Source organism: Raphanus sativus, chromosome 9, assembly GCF_000801105.2.
Source record: "Raphanus sativus cultivar WK10039 chromosome 9, ASM80110v3, whole genome shotgun sequence".
NCBI classification, from domain to species: domain Eukaryota; kingdom Viridiplantae; phylum Streptophyta; class Magnoliopsida; order Brassicales; family Brassicaceae; genus Raphanus; species Raphanus sativus.
The window spans coordinates 24,756,310-24,777,093 of NC_079519.1; the positions used below are offsets into that span (position 1 = coordinate 24,756,310).

General features: G+C 35.4%; 2 protein-coding genes across 2 annotated transcripts; both read left to right on the top strand.

Annotated features, from left to right (window-relative positions):
- Nucleotides 1-3,837: 3,837 nt before the first annotated feature.
- On the top strand, nt 3,838-6,556 carry LOC108828710 (peroxidase 32). Its single transcript, XM_018602468.2, has 4 exons — nt 3,838-4,145; nt 5,080-5,271; nt 5,706-5,874; nt 5,993-6,556. Exons 1-4 carry the CDS (start codon nt 3,912-3,914, stop codon nt 6,460-6,462), a joined length of 1,065 nt encoding a protein of 354 aa, XP_018457970.2. The 5' UTR covers nt 3,838-3,911; the 3' UTR covers nt 6,463-6,556.
- Nucleotides 6,557-15,302: 8,746 nt separating this feature from the next.
- Nucleotides 15,303-18,891, top strand: LOC108836101 (vacuolar-sorting receptor 3). The gene is made up of 12 exons (XM_018609305.2): nt 15,303-15,768; nt 16,030-16,722; nt 16,799-16,887; nt 16,961-17,030; nt 17,101-17,184; nt 17,349-17,425; nt 17,486-17,567; nt 17,683-17,765; nt 17,846-17,912; nt 17,992-18,120; nt 18,211-18,320; nt 18,509-18,891. Exons 1-12 carry the CDS (start codon nt 15,477-15,479, stop codon nt 18,605-18,607), a joined length of 1,875 nt encoding a protein of 624 aa, XP_018464807.1. The 5' UTR covers nt 15,303-15,476; the 3' UTR covers nt 18,608-18,891.
- Nucleotides 18,892-20,784: the final 1,893 nt, after the last annotated feature.

Here is a 20,784-nt window from a genome sequence, read left to right on the forward strand (position 1 = left end):
CTGATTCAAGAGCGGATAGCTTAGCACACAATAATAGAAAATAACCCTCATTTGTGGTTCAATGGACACAGAGTTACCATCTTTATCTGCATTGATGACAAGAAAAAGAGACAATGTTACTCAAGGTAAAGAAGAGATTTTAAAAGTAAAACATGAGGATCTCGTTGTGTATGCGAATCTTGCAACTCTTTGCCTTAATTTGACTTTGAGACCACTTGTTAGCTTTTCCGTATGTACGTCATCAATTGGTGTTGAATTTGGTGGAGGCTTGTGAAGGTTTCGACTTGAAAGTGAACCGAGAACACTAGGATTTTACGAGTTCCTCATCAGGTATAAATACATCTTGACATATCTCAATCTACTAGCAGAGCCCGTGCTTGACTTTTTTGGGCCTAGAAACAAAATTTTCTTTTAGCCATTTATTAGTATAACATTGGGTGAAACTGGTACCAAGGAAAAATAAAACCTGTCAACGAACTGAACAAATGACTAGATCAAATTCAACTGAACCAATCAATCTGTTCTCAAATTAGTTCCTAAAATATATTTAACTCTCTCGGCCCGAAACACGGGCTTGTACTCATGGACGGTCCTGTCTACGAGATGATATTAACATGTTACACTGATCCAAACTCTAGCTTGCTCTCTCTATTTCCTCTGATTTTGCACTCAGTCGCTCTATTTCTAAGTTGTTAACCGAAATTCTGCTTGGACCAGCGATAACTAAACGCCCTATATTGCTCTGCGAGTGAACCCCATCCACAAACATGAACTGGTGAACAAAATGTGACTTTTTACATTGTAGCTGTAATACACAATTCAAACACACAAAAATGGCTGTAGTACACAATTATAAAAAAAATTGTAATACACAATTATGTCTTTTTTTAAAGTACCATAAATCAATTTACATTAGAGTCCAAAAAGACAGCTACAAGCGATCGTTGAATTTCATTAGTCATCAAATTAGTTGAACGGTTTCATTAGTTTTTTATATTAAATTCGTACATTTCCTCTTTGTCCGGGCGATGAAAATTGAATATCTTAAGGTCAATGTCACAAGCGATCTATTTGCTCCACGTTAGCATATTTTATTTCCTAACTTTAGGTTTCTTGAAACAGTGAACAATTGAAACTTTCAATTCTTCATTTGAAATATTTTAAATACTTTTGAAATTATGTTCTCATTTGAATTATTTATTTGGTGACGAATTTAGTCATTTACAGTCCGAATATACCCATATTGCGAAATGTGAAGCATCATGAAAAACTGACTAGCCGGGAAAGACCACAGTGGGAAACCAAAAATCATTATGGTTTGGATTGTTTTATTTATTTGTCATATCTCATAGTCATTTACCCTATTTGTTTCAAAAGAAAAGTTATTTACCATCTTTGGAACCAAACACTAAATGTCCAGACACTGGCTAATAAACATTAGCAACAAACAAAAGCCACTTATGTCCAAAAATACAATAAAGTATGCCTTTCCCATCTGCCCAGTAGCAAATTTAAAAGGATGATTATTTAAATAAAATGATATAAATAAATAAATAAAAATGTCTACGATAGTTATTAGCAGTCAGTAACTAAAGGTTAAGTAAAGCCCATTCTCAAAAATAAAATAAAAAACTAAAGGCTAAGATAATAACTTTGTATTATATGAATGATCAAAATTACTCTTACAATTTTCTGTTTGCTAAATCTAAAAGTTACACAGTGAACTACGGTTCATGATGACTGACAAAAAGAAAACTAGGGAGTGAACCACAAGGTGGTGGTTTAGGTAGGCGGATTTTAAAAACTTAAGCAATCCAAGTTTGATTATACACCATTATACTTTACTTTGTGCCTATGTCAATATGAAGTCATCTTTTAGGTTTTATTTAAATACCAGACAAAGACTTTATCCATGAGTTGCATGTTTCTTGGGAGATAGTTTAGGTTTTTGCATAGACTTTAGATACCCCTAGATTAATACTCTTTCAGTTTTTTTGTACGATGTTTTAGAAAATATTTTAATATTTTTTTACAATGTTTAGAAAATATTTTTATTTCAGTTTGTATGATGTTTTAAAACTTTTTACGTAATTTTTTTTCAATTGATTAAAATATTAAAATTTAATATATAGTTTTTGTCTTAGCTGTTTAGAATAGTAATGGTTAATTACTTTTGGTTATTTTTTGGTTGTAATCAAGTGCTTTTAGTAAAAGTAATTTTTTTTAATTTGTGTTTATACTAAAACATCTTATAAGAAGAAAGAAGAAAGAGAGAGTAGAAAACAAGGAGAGATTTAATTGTTGACACATGTTTTCATGGATTGCTGTGAAAAAAAACTCAATTGGTTTTATATTAAATGTTATTTTCTTGTTATAAAAAGTGTTATTTTGAAATTTCAATGTAATTTTTAGCTTAATATTAATTACAAATGCATTGATTTTATAAATAATTTCATTTATCTCAAATACTATTGATTGAATACGTATAATTAATAAAAACTTAAATATATTTCAATGGTTTTTTTAATTTGTGTGAAAAATATCAAGTGATATTTTTTTATGAAATGATAGGAGAGTATACTTATGTCTTCGTGTAGATATTGGAAAACATGTCATTCGCAGGCATCATGATCAGTTGTGGGGAAGAAATTAAATGGACACGTACCCCAAAAAAACTATCAACGTCTTGGGACACATTGGGAGGTATTTTACTTATGTCTTCGTCTAGATATTTGGAAACATGCCATTCGCAGGCATCATGATCAGTTGTGGGGAAGAAATTAAATGGACATGTACCCCAAAAACTACCAACGTCTTGGGAAACACTGGGAGGTATTTTTTGAAAATTCTTCAACACTAGAGTCATGACGATCCAAGAAAGACTTAAATGCAAACATGTAAGGTTGGACTTGAGTGTTTCTCTCTCTAGGCTCCTCAAAGGGCAGCACAAGATCCCAGAAACCTCACTAGCTTGGATACATATAAGGTTGGATCTGGGTCGAACCAATGAAACATTAACATTGGTTTCCAAATATTTCGTAGGTTTTACATAATTTTAGATCCTCAAATTATGAAAAAAATTATAAATATTTTCTTAAAAAATGTTTATACCTCTCAGATGCTCAAATCCGACACTGGATACATATATGTCATTTTTAGTTTTTATCACCGCTACTTGATAAAAATATTGTTGGTATTCCAGTAAGGCATGTTGGAGCCAAGTGGGAGTATAAAATTGTTATGTAGTAAAATTTCTCCAAGAGGTTTCACCAGAACTCACCCCCCCCCCCCCCCCCCCCCCAGCGACTGGCGCGGTGATAGATATGACTCATCTTTTCGATCAACCAGGAGTGAAACTTCCACATTCTCGACAGGGCTGATGTATCAGTATTCTATTTTATTGGTTTTGTAATCTTGATTTTCAAGTCAATTTTACAGCATGTTTTCATAGTATCTTAGATATTTTCACTGATTAGAGAGTTTCACTGTTTCAGGTTATTCAGTGTACAAAAACAAGAGGTTGTGGAACTTCTAACTAAAAAAGTTGTATAATATGGTCTTATTTCACAATAACATTTGATGCAATTTCAAGGCGTCTTCTTTAATATTATTTCTCGTCGAATTAAAATCACATGGTGATTTTAACAGTTTTACCTAAAATACATACACATATATATATAGTATATAGTTGTCGACATAAAAATTAGATAATTTTTATACATATATGAAAAAGTATAGAAATTCTTCATATAGTTGTTGGCATAAAAATGTATAGCAAACATTTTTTATGAATAAAAATATAAAAAGCCTACAAGTTAGACCCTTTTTGTCTATAAAAGGATTCTTTGTGATATAGAGTTTCCTCATCTTTCTCCAGTAAAACCAATCAGATAATTTTCTTCGGAGAATAAATGCATTCCTCTTCTTTGTCTTCGTTGTCAACTTGGACAACCCTTATAACAGTGGGATGCCTTATGCTTCATTCATCTTTCTCTAGTGCTCAAGTACTAACTCCTACTTTCTACGACAATACATGCCCTGACGTGTCTACCATCGTCCGGGGAATCATCGTCAACGAGCTAAGATCGGATCCTCGTATTGCTGCGAGCCTCCTTCGTCTTCACTTCCACGACTGCTTCGTGAATGTAAGCTATTACTTCTCTATTTAGTAATAAATGTATATATGCTCAAAATTTACGTGTACATTAGTATCGTAGAATTATAATAATTTATTTAAAGATAACTTTGTTTTTTTTTTTTGAAATATGATAACTTTGTTTTTCTAAAACACTTTCTTCTGACAGTCCTTTGATTCTTAAATTTTGCTGTCAACATGTATCTTATATACTTGATTTCTGAAACAACTTATACGGGTTTTGGAGACACTCAAGAAAATCAAAAATACGTCTTTGTCAGTTATAAATATCAGCAAAGACAACATACACGTCGCTAGCAGTATTTTCCTTATAGATATATATATATATATATATATATATATATATATATATATTGGGTGGTATTTGTTAGGATGATACGTTATCTACGATAATAGTCCGTGGCTAACGGATCTGATCCAGAAAAAAATATCGCTAAAAAGCATCACATACTAAGATTTGTTTCTTTACTGTCGAATATCTCAGCTCTTGTCGTCAACGACGACTTTTCTTTTTAATCTCTTATATAAAAAATTTCAAACATGAATTGTTTGCATTATTATACTATTAATGAAGAACATGAACCCGTACCAAACACGTTATGAATTTATATCACTCAATCATTGATAAAGAAAAAAGACATTTTGAAAACATTCAGACATCTCACACTTATCGCGAACTCCGAAACCCCACAAAGTCTTTTATTTTTATTATTTCCAATAAATTTTCAATCCTCAAGTTAATGGTGTGTTGTTAGCCGAGTTGTTATAACGTGTGTGCTTCTTAATAACGGTGTGAATTTGGTGTTGAAAGATCTATACACTGTAAAATAAACAGCATATATGTGTATCAGGTCTTGCTTGAACATATTGTTTTAGTGAATGAATAACTCAACCTCACTTGTTATTCTTTTGGTTTGTAAAAGGGTTGCGATGCATCGATCTTGTTAGACAACACAACATCGTTTCGAACGGAAAAAGATGCTGCGCCAAATGCAAACTCGGCTCGAGGATTTCCAGTGGTTGACAGAATGAAAACAGCAGTGGAGGCACAATGTCCGGGGATTGTTTCATGTGCAGATATTCTAACTATCGCAGCTCAACAATCAGTCAATCTGGTATGCTCTATTGAACCCTCTTAATTCATTCATGACAACGACTGTTTTAAATTCCTTCATGGTGTCACTGAACATACTATAGACATGGCAACGTACGCATGATTGAAGAAAGAACTTGAATAGTGCAGGCTGTTTGACAACATGATATTTTATATTTACTGTCTTCCTCCTTTTAAAATATTGGACAATTATTGACGAGTAGTTGAGAAATTATTAGAAACGCGTGGTCCTCTTTACAAAAAGACCAGTACATATCTTACTAAGAAGATAATATATTCTTGCAATAATAAAAAGATAAAGATAATTTAATTTTTTTTACTTAGTATTAATTGTTGAATTTTCATGATATGGTTTTCTTTTCAACCATCAACACTTTTACATCTTCAACATTACTTTTCAAAACAAATAATTATTTTGAAATATAAATATTTTAGGCAGGAGGTCCTTCATGGAGGGTTCCTTTGGGGAGACGAGATAGCTTACAAGCTTTCTTTAATCTTTCTAATAACAATCTTCCTGCTCCATTCTTCACGCTGCCCCAACTTAAAGCCAGTTTCAGCAATGTCGGGCTTAACCTTCCTTCTGATCTCGTTGCCCTCTCCGGTAAGTATATGCTTTTAGTTTAAGCTCTTTCTCACAAAAAAAGCTGTAGATATAATAACAAAAACTCACATTTGGTACTATTAGTCTAACGATATTATTTACTCTTAATTTTGTTTAGGAGGTCACACTTTTGGTAAAAACCAATGCCAGTTTATTATGGACAGGCTATACAACTTCACCAACACTGGTTTACCCGACCCTACCCTCAACACTACTTATCTCCAGACGCTTCGTGGACTATGCCCTCGTAATGGTAACCAGAGCGTTCTAGTGGATTTTGATCTACGTACACCGACAGTTTTTGACAACAAATATTATGTGAATCTGAAAGAGCTCAAAGGACTTATCCAAACCGATCAAGAGCTGTTCTCAAGCCCCAATGCCACTGATACTATCCCCTTGGTGAGAGAATACGCTGATGGCACACAAAAGTTCTTCAATGCGTTTATAAAGGCGATGGATAGAATGGGAAACATTACCCCTCTCACAGGATCTCAAGGACAGATCAGACGAAACTGTAGGGTGGTGAACTCCAACTCTCTGCTCCATGATGTTGTTGAAATCGTCGACTTTGTCAGCTCTATGTAATAATAGTTGGCTCAATATATGGGGCAACTAATATGTAAGTTTGATAAAAATAATAAAACGCTCTCCTTATCTTATTTAAGGATCTTTCATGCTTTTTCTCTCCCTTATTTTGTTTAAGCTTCTTAAAACATATCGTGCGTGTGGTCTCAGCTGTTTTGTACAATTAAAATACAGAAAACATGACTAATTTAAGAATCTTAATAATATTATTTACTTACGATAAATTGTAGTGAAAAAAGTAAACTTTAGAGTCATGGCTATAAGTGGTAATCAAGTTTAAGGTAGACTAACAATATCTGGCAACTTAGATAAAATATACAAAAAGTTATGTATGCATTATATATCTATAATATCTTTGTATAAAACTTAGTATCCGATTCCTGGACTAAGTAGATTGTCAGAATGAGTGTTCTAACCACAACTAGAATACAAAATAAAATATAATTCTATTTTGAATTTTAAACATATAAATAATCATATTTGTGTTTCTAATAGTTTTAGATTTTTTATATTTTTAAAATTTAGTTTATTATTTTTTACATTATAAAAAAGTAAAACATATACAAAATAATCAAAAATCAAAAATCCTAAATAGACAAACAAAAGTTGAAAGTATCTTTTTCAATTTTCCAATATTTTATTCTTTCTATATTTTAAAGAAAACATAATTCTTACATTATATGAGTTTACCACTCTAATGATCTAATTCTCTTGTAAGAAGACTAACAATTTGAATTCTTCTCAAAAGATACATAGAAAATCTCTTATAAAGTTCATCTATAGACTATAACCAACAAAATAAAATTAAGTATTCGGGGAGGTCCAACTTTGATAGTACGAAATTCTAATGATCTAATTCTCTTGTAAGAAGACTACGAACAATTTGAATTCTTCTCAAAAGATACATAGAAAATCTCTTATAAAGTTCATCTATAGACTATAACCAACAAAATAAAATTAAGTATTCGCCGAGGTCCAACTTTGATAGTACGAAATTCTTATAAACCCATCAAATTTTCGTTATCTTTTAGAAAGGCCGAACTTTGGTTTAGGACACCTATTATACAATTGGAAGGAATGTGTCATAGTGAATGAGACAGAACAAGATATCTTTTTTTTGCTCGAAGATATCTTTTATTTGGGAGGGGGGGGGGGGGGGGGGGTTAGTCGTGGAGATTAATGGTTCATTTTACTTATCTGAATGGCATAATTGTATATTATATGAAACAGTGTGATTAATGCAATAAATATGCATTCACAGGATGCATGTGACGATCAAATTCGAGATCTTACTGTGACAACTATTATACTTTTTTTTTGCCTCTTTCGTCACGTGACAATGTCCATTGTTTTTAGCTGAAATGTAGTCACCAATATTATCTATTAAAGAATGTAATCAGAAATATTAGTCAATAAAACCTATATTAATTACTTTTTTTTTCAAAAAACCTTATATTTAGGAAAACTGAATAAAATATTCGCCCAAGACGACACATATAAATCGAGAAGCGGTAAAATGTACTTCACATCCCAAGTTGTGATATATGAAAAGACTTAAGAGAATTGATTTGGCTATCTATATCAATCAAAGTGCGCTTACTTTTTTCGGCACACATCTGTTTAGAACTTCAGAGTTAAGCCTGCTTGATCTAGAGTAGTGGAAGAATGGATGATCTATCAGGAAGTGGTTCGCGATAGCGTGCAAGTGAGGCCAAAGCACGAGAAAATGTCAAGTGGTGATTGTAAGGTCAGTAAACAATGATTTCGAACTTCAAAAAAATTAACACACCGTCCGTCAGACGGGATGGGACCCACGGGCCAAGAGCTGGCGTGGGTGATCCATTAGCCATGAGCGATCGGGGTGTTACACCCTCCTTCCCATCAATGATTCATCCGTGGATGTGGTTTTCCTCGCCAAGGTTCATGTATCTGCTGTCTCTGTTACAGTTGCATCGAATTTGGAATCTACACCTAGTGGCGGTTGCGATTCCAAGGTCTTCCCGCCCATTGGTGGTTCTGTATAATCTATTTATATCGTTTCGCCTTCTGCATGTACACATGAAGTTTCTGGTTCAGCTGGACAAGCAGGTTTGGATTCGCCAAAAGAGCAACCTATTTCTACTCTACCTACAATAAAAGCATCACGAGAAGCTGATGTTGAGGATTTGACAATGCGGGCTGTGGTCGGGAACTACGCCAGTCTATTCAAGGAAACATTGGCACTTGAAGAAATTGGTACACCAATAGGGCATGTGTCTTGTGCATTTTTATTCTAATTTCAGACTCCAACATTGAAGCAGCAAAGTAAGAGTTCAAGGATTTCATATTTGCTCGATCCCATGGAGATGTTCCAGCGATGAGCCAAATTATTGATGTTTTGAATGATCTATGGACAAAGACGGTACCAAGGTTTTTTGTTCACAATGTTAACTAGGGGGCGTTTCTTCTTCGTGTAACAAATGTCAGAACGCGATAACTGTTGTTACCCATAACTTGTTGGAATATAGCATGTCACCTTATGTTTGTGGCACCATGGTTGTCAGAGTTTTCACCTGAAGAAGTTCCTCTAACTAATGTGATTGTACCCCTGGAAAGCATGATGTGTAGTACTTGTTATTCACTAGGGAGAGTCTGAGTCGGTTAGCAACAGTCATTGGCAAACCACTCTCACTTGCTCCAGAAACAGAGAGGAAAGAAATTTTTGAGGTTACAAAGCCTTATGTTAGAGTAGACTTGACAAAGAAATTACCATAGAAAATTGTCTGAGGCTTCTCTAACGGTAACTAAGTGGTGATATCAGTCTTACCCTTTGTTTCGTGTAAAGTGTGACCGACGCAAGAAGTATGGACACACAGAGGAGACATGTCGAGTTGCTGCAATGGTTATCCGTGGTTGCATATAATAAAGTGTACATAAGGTAATCTTAGAAGGTGCTCAATGTCGAAGTCCGCTACTCAAGCCAGGATAGAGGAGCATCGTAAGCGGTCTCATTCCAAGCCTGGCCTTGCTCAAGAAATAAATTCAGATGTCGGAAAACTTCATGGCGATCTTCAGAATATTAAATATGAAGGGTCCGAAGACAAAGTGACACCTTTGGACCCACATGGTTCAGGTAGTAAGGATGAGTGCGTTGTTCAGTAGGGGGCAGTTGGGAATAATGGGAAGGAGGGTGATGCTTCTGTCACCACTGTCACTGAGGGGTCTTGGGTTTCCCTTGGTGATTTCAACGAGATATTGCGCTTAAATAACATTCAGCTTATGGACTTTCTGTGGTTGATTTCACTGGGATGGATGAGTTTAATTTATGTATGCAGGAAGCAAAGCTTTTTTAAGTTCAGTCTAAGGGCATTCCTTTTACTTGGTGAAGTAACCATGATGATAATTCCATCTCAAAAATTGATCATGCACTCATCAATCATGTTTGGAGTACAATCTTCTCGGATTCTTATGCTGAGTATCTGAGCCCAATCCAATCCGTGTGTGATTCATCTACTGCCAACCCGCCAAAAGATCCATAAGTCATTCAAATTCTTCCACCATATTATTGATCACTCAGAATTTCATAAATCAATTGCTCAGGAATGGGTTCCAAATTCTATTTTAGGTTTTGCTTAGCTTGTCCTTGTGTGCTGGATGAAACTTTTTAAAAAGACGCTGTAGAACCTTAACAAGAGGCATTATAGCGGAATCTCGGAAAGAGTTAAGGAACAATCTGCAAAAGTGGACATACTTCAAAAAATTATTCTTACGGCTCCAAATAAGATTACTGCCACAGAGGAGCACCAGAGCTAAATTGTACCATCTCTTCAAAGCTGAGGAAAATTATTACCGGCAAAGATCTTGTATTAGAGGGGATGATGTATGAGACATGAATACTTCCTTCTGTTATAAAACAGTGTCGCAACAAGTTGCTCGGAACAACATACACTTCCTTAGGGATGAGACAAATGATCTGATATCTTCTAATGTGGACATAAAATCTCACTAGGTAAATATTTTAAGGATATCATAGGAGCCACATACCTTCTTACTTCATCAGTCTCCATTGAATCGCTCCAGAATCTTCTTCCATTCCGCTGCTCACAGTTGCAGTGTCTTGCGCTTCAAAAATAGGTTTTAGACTCTGGGATCAATGCCTCTTGACAGGAGCTCGAGACCGGATAGATACTCTATTGAATTCATTAGTGCCTCTGCGGATGTTGTGGGTAAAGATGTAGTTGCTGCAGTTTCTGAATTTTTCAGGAATGGTCGCTTGCTAAAGAATTAAAACACTACGGCCATTACTCTTATTCCCAAAAAGCCGGAGGTTTGCAAGTTAGGATATTTTCGGCCCATTAGTTGCTGCAATATTGTGTACAAGGTGATATCAAAATTGATTGTAAAAAGACTCTAGCCGTTCCTTATGGAATGTATTAGTCCAAATCAAACTTCGTTTTTAAAAGGTCAAAGTCTGGGGAAGAATGTTTTATTGGCTTTCGAGTTGATAAAAAATAATGAAAAATTAGACTATCAGGGTAGCTGTACATTTAATGTAAATGTCCACAAGCCTTTGACACGGTATGTTGGGACTTTGTCTTGAAGATTCTTGAAGCATATGAATTGACTCCGCTGTTTATCGCTTGGATCAAATAATTTATATGCTCACCCCGGTTTTATGTGGTTATCAATGGAGAGTTAGCGGATTTCTTTGCAGGAAAAAGGATTGCGCAAAGAAGACTCAATATCTACATATTTTCTTATAATGGTGATTGAAGCTCTCTCTAAATTGTTAGAAAGAGCAGCTGCAAATTCCATCATACTGATCCACAATGTTTATTCCCAAAGCTTATACATCTTCTTTTTGTGGATGACTTGTTGGTATTTTTGGATGGCTCAAGACACTATCTCTCGTATCAAGGAAACAATGTCGATCTTCAAGATGTGGTCTGGATTGGACATTAATGATGCCAAATAGAGTTTTTCTTTGGTGGATATGATGATCTGCAAGCCGCAGTTACAAATGATATTTCAGATTTTAAGAGAGAAACATTTCCCACTCGCTATCTTGGGTTACTCTTAAACCCAAAAAAGACAGCTTAGCAACATTACAGCCTTTCTTGTAGTGAATAATATCGAAATTGCATTCTTGGACTATGAAATATCTCTCTTTTGCGGGTAGTGTCACTCTCTTGACTTTAGTAATATATAAAATGGTGAAATTTGGAGTTCGGTATTTGTCTTTCCAAAGAGCTTTTATGTAAAAGTAGATTCCATATGTGATGTGTTTCTCTGAAAGAACAAAACATCATCTGCCTCAGGTGCTCGAGTCTCATGGGATGCCATTTTCAAACTGAAATCTGAAGGGGATCTCGGAAACCGGAAGCTAGAGGAATTTGACATGGTTTACAGATCAAAGCGTTTATGGAACTACTTCGCAAATTTGGGTTCTCTTTGAGTGTCTTGGGTGCATCAAACATTTTTTGGAGGTAGAAGTATATGGCTCATTCAGGAGGGTCAAAGGTTCTCTCCTACAATTAGGAGTATGATACATTTGAGATCTCAACTAACTGATTTTCTAGATGTCGAATTGGAAGTGGGAACAAGCTTTTTTCTGGTTTGATTATTGGACTTACTTGGGATCTTTGATCTTGATATTTTGTCTGAATGGTCCTCGTGATCTTAGGATCCCTATAACCTCTAAGGTGGCAGAAGAAATAATTAATGGGTTCTGGAATTTTCCTCCAGCAAGATCTGATGAAATGGAAACGTTGCAGGTTGTATTATTTACTATGACACCCCATTCATCATCAATGGATGGTGATGAACACTTATGGCGCGGTTCAGTAAGTAACTTTGCGCCAATATTCTCGTCAAAGTTTACTTGGACTTGGCATAGTTTATTGAAGCAGCATGGTGTGGTTTACGATTTCCATTCCTAGGTGCTCTTTTGTGATTTGGATGGCATTACTTGGTAGACTTCATATACGAGATAAGCTAGTGTCATGCGGTATGGCGGTCCCTACCTCATATGTTCTTTGTACCAGTGGGGATGAAACACATGATCATATGTTTTTTTGTGCCCTTTCTCATCTCATGTTTGGAAGTTATTTTTAAAGAGACACCAAACAACTTCTGTTACAAATTTCTCTTCATCTCTGTTCTTTTTAAAGGCAGTTAAATGATGATTTTAACCCTGATGTTGCAACTTGATTCAAGCTGCTTCTGCAGGTGTTTATTTACTTGGTTTAGAAAGAGAGAAATAACCAAATTTTAGCTAGTACGGCTTCTTCGGAAGACATTGTGTTCTTGATGATTGATCGGGCCATCAGAGACCGCATCCTATCTTGCCTTCCGTTGCCAAGCCAAGCTCTCTCTCTTCTTCAACTATGCTTCTGGTTCATGTACCCCTTTAGCTATTCCAAAGCATGCTGATCTCTCACATATCCATTTCAATTAAAAAGAACCAATTAGTACTTGATAACTATTTTTTTTCCAGACACTGAATCAGATTATTTTCTAGGTCACTGGATTATTGAATCGATCGTAGTTGAATCACGAGTTAAATATTTATAAATCGTAATATATAAACATAATATTAGTAATCATTAAAAAAATTTAAGATGATGTCAAATTTTACAGAAAATAAAGTTAAATATTTTAAATTTTTGTTTTAGTTTCTACTTTTATCCACCATAAAATAAATTAGGGAGAATTTGTGAGATATACATAAGGGAGAAAAAACTCAAGCATATAGCCATTCTACAGTTGCAACGGTGGATGGGACAATTAGCACACAATTTTGACCAAAAACTCCTTTTAGGCGCGTGTGTTTGATATTGACGCTTTAAAACTAAATTTGTAATACTATACTATATAGCATATATTATAGTCCAAAGATTATGACAATTAAGAATAAAACGTTGTACTCTAAATGCGTTGTACTATATATATACATAGAATAGTCTTTCACTTATATACAAATGTTGTGAGGTGTATTAGTAAGCAATACTATATTATAAAAGTTAAATTTATGACAATTACACAAATTTTAAATCCTAAATTCTAAACTCTAAACCCAATCCAAACTCTAAACCGTAAACCCAAACTCTAAACCCTAAACCCAAACCTAAACTCGAAATTCTAAACCCTAAACCCTAAACCCAAACTCTAAATTCAAACCCAAACTCTAAATCCAAATTCTAAATCCAAATCAAAATTCTAAACCCTAAACTCTAAACCCAAATCCAAACTCTAAACCCTAAACTCAAACCCAAACCCAACTCTAAACCCTAAACCCTAAACCCAAACCATATACCCTAAACCCAAACTCTAAACCCAAACCATATACCATAAACCCAAACCATATACCCTAAACCCAAACCCTAATCCTAAATCCTAAACCTAAACCCAAACCCTTATCCATTACGTGACTATGCTATACATATTATAGTATGGAATACTCGACACACCTACAAATTTTGTATATATCAAATTCTCTAAAATTCCTTTATATATAGAGAGATGATGAGTAATGACAATGTTGAAGGACAAAATAGGGTAACTAATGAAGTAGGGAGTAAGAAGAACCATGAGACAGAGAAGGAGATACAAATTGCAAAAGAAGAGAAAAAGAAATGTATCATACTATATTGTAATTTAAAATAGTATGAAACATATCAATGTTATTCGTTTCTAGGTTAAGAAAGAGTGACAGTGATGTCTCGCCGCGATAAAATAAGAGGAGGAGGAGGATGACGAGGAGGAAGAGAGATGATGTAACAGTACATGTTTCGTTATACTATTCTATGTTTATCAAATGGAATGGTACAACGCAATGTGTACTGTTCATCTTCACCAATAATTCTACGCATCATCTGTTTCTTAACCCACATCTATCGAAAAATAGTAAAATTGTAAATCCAAACAAAAATATGAAGAAACTGATCAAACACAGTTGTTGGAGCAGAGCAGATGATTATACGACATGTGAAGTATCATTTTCCAAGAACTTCATAAAACTTTAAAATGATCGTGAGACAAAAAACAGAGAACAAAGATTAATATAAATTTTGGAAAGAAAAAAATAATTTCAGAAAAACAAGATCGACAATAGAAGTGAGAGTGAGAATGAAATAGTGAGATGAAGGGTATTTTTTGTCTTTATACATATTATACAATGAATATTATAACCAAAGAGTTGTTATGGTTATAGATTTTTTTGTTTGTGTTCTTATGTATATGCAATGCAATTTCCCAATAAATTATTTGTTTATTTTATAACAAATAAGAACTCTGGCTAAAAATAAGATAATAAATAAATAAAAAATACTATAAAATTAAATTTTAATCTAAAATAGTATAAATACAAACTTATATAGATTTTAAATAAAAAAATTAGTCTAACAGTGTCAAATGAATAAATTGTGGTTTTCTTTATTATCTTTTAGTAACACACTATAACTTTCATCAAATCTAAATGATCGCAGATCTCGTAGTTCATTCACTTATTTTCTTTTTTTTTGGAAGAAAAAAAAATTTAGATCCCAAGTGTCAGGGACACATAAACAGAATTACATAATGTTTAACAGGATTTTTAGAACAAGTCGTTTTTATTAATGAAGTAAGTATTTCCTTTAGTAAAATCTGTTTAACTGAATTATGAATCAATTGTAATATCCTAATTTCTTTTTGAAGTGGATTTGTAATTTATATCGCTTTTCTTCTCTTCGGGTGGTGCTTTTAGTGCAATTGACCCCAAAGAAGGTTTATCGGTTTTGACTCCTAGTCTTCTAGTCGCACCAGAAACGTGAAATTAAAAAGAAAAAAAAAACATTTTTTTATTAATTTTATATTATCAGTGTCTCTCGAGAAACACCCGCAAATCGCATTTCTCACCCTTCAACCATAAAACCTTTGGACAATCGAGCTCAGACAAAGGACTGATTTCAACCATCAAAACCTTTTACTTGTTCATCTCACAATTTGTGCTTTCTCATATCTCTAATCCTTTGCTGTGCGAGGCGGAGATCTCGAAGATGAAGCAGTTCCTTTGTCTTCTCCTCCTTCCATGCCTGCTGCTTCTTCGTATCGAATCTCGATTCGTGGTCGAGAAGAACAGCTTATCGGTGACGTCACCAGACAGCATAAAGGGAGCTCACGACTGTGCGATCGGCAACTTCGGAATCCCTCAGTACGGCGGAAGCATGGCCGGTACGGTCGTCTACCCAAAGGAGAACCAGAAATCGTGCAAAGAGTTCAGCGATTTCTCAATCTCTTTCAAGTCTCAGCCCGGTGCTCTCCCCACCTTCCTCCTCGTCGATCGCGGAGGTAAACAAAACTGTTTTCTTCGATTGGTTTTTCTTTTTCTTCTTGGAATCAATTAAACATTGACTTGAGGTCAAACAAAGGTGTCACTGGGCAGATTCGAACCCTGATTCTCTAGGTTTAGTAGTTACAAACAGATTATATGCTTCCAACACGTGCCTGCTTCCTAAATTTTTTTTAAAATCTTGCTTCTGCGCTTCCATCTGCACGGAAGCGCAGAAGCAAGATTAGGATTAGCCTAAATTGATGGTTTTGTTTGTGTAGATTGTTTCTTCGCATTGAAAGTGTGGAACGCACAGAAAGCCGGAGCTTCCGCCGTCCTCGTGGCGGACAATGTGGATGAGCCTCTGATCACGATGGACACGCCGGAAGAGGACATCTCCTCTGCCAAATACATCGAGAACATCACCATCCCCTCTGCTCTCGTCACCAAATCCTTCGGCGAGAAGCTCAAGAAAGCCATCAGCGGCGGCGACATGGTCAACCTGAATCTCGACTGGAGAGAAGCCGTACCCCACCCGGACGCGCGGGTGGAGTACGAGCTCTGGACAAACAGCAACGACGAGTGCGGGGTGAAATGCGACATGCTGATGGAGTTCGTCAAAGATTTCAAAGGAGCGGCGCAGATACTGGAGAAAGGCGGTTACACGCAGTTTAGGCCTCATTATATCACTTGGTACTGTCCGCACGCGTTCACGCTGAGCAGGCAGTGTAAGTCTCAGTGTATCAACAAAGGGAGGTACTGCGCTCCTGATCCGGAGCAGGACTTTAGCTCCGGGTACGATGGTAAAGACGTGGTGGTTGAGAATTTGAGGCAGCTTTGTGTTTTCAAGGTGGCGAATGAGACGGGGAAGCCATGGGTGTGGTGGGATTACGTCACTGATTTTCAGATAAGGTGCCCTATGAAGGAGAAGAAGTATAACAAAGAGTGTGCTGACTCTGTTATCAAGTCTCTTGGTGAGTCTCGTCGTGTGTTGTTCTTCTTCTTTTTTTTTCAGGGGAATAATAAGTCATATTTTCAATGTCGTTGCAGGAATTGATAGTAGGAAACTTGACAAGTGTATGGGAGACCCTAATGCTGATTCGGATAATCCAGTTCTAAAGGAAGAACAAGATGCACAGGTATACAAGTTGCATTCTTACGGTTGTATTCTTTTGAGAAACACAAATGATCCGTTATATATGTATTATGTAGGTTGGCAAGGGTTCAAGGGGTGATGTTACTATATTGCCTACATTGGTTGTCAACAACAGACAGTACCGAGGTTTGTCTTGGAGTGTTCACTTTAGAATTGTTTCCTTGCTTGATGTTTAAAAATAAATGTTTCCTTGCAGGAAAGTTGGAGAAGGGTGCAGTACTCAAGGCTCTGTGTTCTGGTTTTGAGGAGACGACTGAACCAGCTATATGCCTTAGCACTGGTATGTATGTATTGTTGGTTTGTTTCAACGTGTATCCGGTCTGGTGAACCTTTGTGGTTTGAAAGTATCCAAAGCTTGGGCTCACCTGATCCGTACCATCCAAAACTCTAAAATTTTGACTATGACTCACGCTTGATCACACGTTTAATTTCTTTTGATGACAGAGATGGAGTCAAACGAGTGCTTAGATAACAATGGTGGATGTTGGCAAGATAAATCAGCCAACATTACTGCTTGCAAGGTATATTGTTGTATTCATTATATACTAATCTGTTATATACTAAATTTTCTTAATTTGCAGGATACCTTCCGTGGAAGAGTATGTGAGTGTCCTCGAGTTGATGGTGTGCAATTCAAAGGGGATGGATACAGCCACTGTGAACGTGAGTGTTATTTTTGCGGTTGTGTTATTCAGTACCTATCTGAGTATGGCAAACCATTAGTATAGTATAAACGTCTCCTTTGAGCTTTTAAAGTTAATTGGTATTTTCATTGCAGCAAGCGGGCCAGGGAGATGCACGATCAACAATGGAGGATGTTGGCATGAAGAGAGAGATGGACATGCGTTCTCTGCTTGTGTGGTTAGTGTTTCTTCTGTACGTTGCTTCAGTTTTAGCACGGTATAATAGGAAACCCATGTTTCAACTTATATTTCCTTCAGGACAAGGACAGTGTTAAGTGCGAGTGTCCTCCAGGATTCAAAGGAGACGGTTTTAAGAAGTGTGAAGGTTAGACTCTTTTTGTCAAACTTGTACTACAATACTTCTTAGTCCTTGTTTTAAGCATTTTAATGCTTCTTTCGACCAGACATCAATGAGTGCAAAGAGAAGAAAGCCTGTCAGTGCCCGGAATGTAGCTGCAAGAATACTTGGGGAAGCTATGAATGCTCTTGTAGCGGGGACCTTCTCTACATGAGAGACCATGACACTTGCATCAGTGAGTTTTTATACCCTTGGAAGTCTTAGAAGAGTTTAAGCATACACTTCAGCAGTTTTGCTCAAGTTCCTTTTGTTTGAAATTAAATAGGCAAGACGGGTTCACAAGTGAGATCAGCGTGGGCGGCCGTTTGGCTTATAATGTTATCATTAGGACTTGCAGCTGGTGGGGCGTACCTCGTTTACAAATATAGATTAAGGGTAAGCTTTTCTCCTCCTTGTGGTAAAAGTCCAAGATTTAATCTTTTTCTTTTGTTATGTGGCCTGAGATGTCTATTGAAACATAGTTCTTCCATAATTTCATATTGCGCCTTTGTACCTTAACACGGTTACCATATCGGTAGCTTGGGGGATTTCTTTTGAACTTTCCTGTGTCCTTTGTTTGACAGCAATACATGGACTCAGAGATCAGAGCAATAATGGCACAGTACATGCCATTGGACAGCCAACCGGAGGTTCCAAACCACGTGAATGATGAACGTGCCTGAGTGAGCGGAATGATCCATCTATTTATTCCTCGTCAAGGGCTCAAGTGACATGTTCTTTTAACCGTTTTGGCCCTTGATGCCTCTGTATCTCTGTAACTCCTTTACCAAATAGTGTGTTTGCCTGAAACTTGACGTCTTTTACTTCAAATGGCTTATACTTTTTTACTCGTATGTCTTTTACTTATGTCCATGCGACTTATGTAATAGGAACTTGATTTAGCTTTGGAGAATTAGAAAAGAAAGATGATAGAATCTAAAGTTCAAGTTTGTTGGTTTTGTTTCAAGATTAGTCCCTATTCTTGTGAAAGTGGTTTTCTTTCTCTTTTAGTTCTTTGATGAATTTAGTTGGAAATAGGGGAAATATTACATTGTTTCGTATCAACACACATCTCGACAAAACTAAAGATTGTACACATTTTTTTGGCAAATGTATTTTTGTCATCTAAAATCTATGAGATGCAGAATTATGTGAAACTAGGGCTGGGCAATCAATCTGGTATTGGGTTCATGAATCTTAGACTTTTGGAGTGTCAATCAGGTTGATCCTGCCCAAAAATATTGAGTCTGTATTTCAAAATCTAGCATGATCTTAAAAGGGCTATAAAGTTTTCTAGAGAGTTCCAGACATTCTAAGAAAGATAAATTAAAATTATTAAATTATATATGTTTGTAATAGGCCAAATAAACAATACTCCCATCGTTTCGAATTACTTATCGTTTTAGAGTAGAATTTTCGTTTCAAAATAAGTGTCGTTTTCGGTTTTCAATACAAAATTTATTGAAAATATTCTCTACTTTATTTTTATATTGGTTGATATATAGTTAGTTGTATTGATAATAATATTTTTATTTTGAAAATATGTAAAATTAAATGTTCTTTAATATGTATGTATAAATTTATAACGACAAGTAATATAAAATAGAAGGAGTAATAGAGAACATAAATAAATAAAAAAGAGTATTTACATAATTACATTCCCTATAATATAAATTCAATTTACCATATCTAGTGATTTAGCTAAACTCTAAATATTGTTCTATTATCCCTGTCAAGCACGGAAGCTACCGTGGCTATGATCAAATCTGTAGGAGGGATCTTTGCAAATGGGGATAAGACCGTTATTTTGTTCATTCCATTGTCACTATCTGCCCTAAAGTTTTAAATTCTTGATAGGGGTAAGCACTTTGGTTATTTTATTTGTTTGGTTTGGATTTGGTTCGGTTTGATTAATTCGGTTTTAGAAATTTTCCAGTTAAAGTAAATCATATTTAGTTTGGTTTGGATCAGTTTGTATTCGGTTCAGTTTGTATTTCGATTCGGTTAAGTGAGATTTTCTTAGTTTAATTTTTTAAGAGAAATCATGTTTAGAAGTATCAACGCATGGTCATAAAATTATCATGTTGTGATAATAAAAAAATAAATTATACGAAGTAAATCTAATATAGAACTAAATCAATAATTTATGTATGTTTACAAGTAAAACCAAACGTAAAATCAAAAATTAAAATGTAATTTACTTATTTTAGATTATTATCTTTGAACTAGATATAAATATTATAAGCAATAGGAGTGGCACTATGGATTTGGTTTCGGTTCGGTTCGTTTAATTCGGTTATAGAATTTTCCAACCAAAATAAATCATAACTAATTTGGTTCAGTTTTAATTCGGTTTAGTTCGATTTGATTCGGCTTGGTTCGGTTTTTCTGCCCACCCCTATTTCTTAATATCTAACTTCTTTTAGCCGCCGTACATCTCTCTATTTTGAGTCCACCGTCGAAACCATGGACATATATTTCCCCAAGGCAAACAGCAAATACGCCTGTAAGATCTCTGGCTTGCTCGATATTACTTGTTTATGTATATATATATATATATATTGATTAAGAGTTCATCTCATCGATCTGTCTAGCGGGTGACACAAGCATCTTCTGGCTCGTCGAGGATTTTTCAATCCTTTGTGCTGGTGATCCTTATTTGATTTATCTGTCAATCAAGTCGGCCATCGAGGAGAAGGGTTATATTGGTTATTTGTCAATCCGGGCGTACGTTGATGATAACAATAGACCCTCGGAAAAACTCTTAAAAGAATTCAAGCTAGCGGGAATCGAAATTATTTCCGCACCCCCAAGGAAGTACACATTGGTTAGTGTCTAAGGACATTTTATTCTGGGCACT

Excerpts from the sequence above, each read along its gene's own strand:
- LOC108828710 (XM_018602468.2), top strand. The coding sequence starts at position 3,912 with ATGCATTCCTCTTCTTTGTCTTCGTTGTCAACTTGGACAACCCTTATA. Across the intron at positions 4,146-5,079 it reads TCCACGACTGCTTCGTGAAT|GGTTGCGATGCATCGATCTT; the intron begins GTAAGCTATTAC and ends GGTTTGTAAAAG. Across the intron at positions 5,272-5,705 it reads CTCAACAATCAGTCAATCTG|GCAGGAGGTCCTTCATGGAG; the intron begins GTATGCTCTATT and ends TAAATATTTTAG.
- LOC108836101 (XM_018609305.2), top strand. The coding sequence starts at position 15,477 with ATGAAGCAGTTCCTTTGTCTTCTCCTCCTTCCATGCCTGCTGCTTCTT. Across the intron at positions 16,723-16,798 it reads CTCTGTTATCAAGTCTCTTG|GAATTGATAGTAGGAAACTT; the intron begins GTGAGTCTCGTC and ends ATGTCGTTGCAG. Across the intron at positions 17,766-17,845 it reads ATGCGTTCTCTGCTTGTGTG|GACAAGGACAGTGTTAAGTG; the intron begins GTTAGTGTTTCT and ends TATTTCCTTCAG.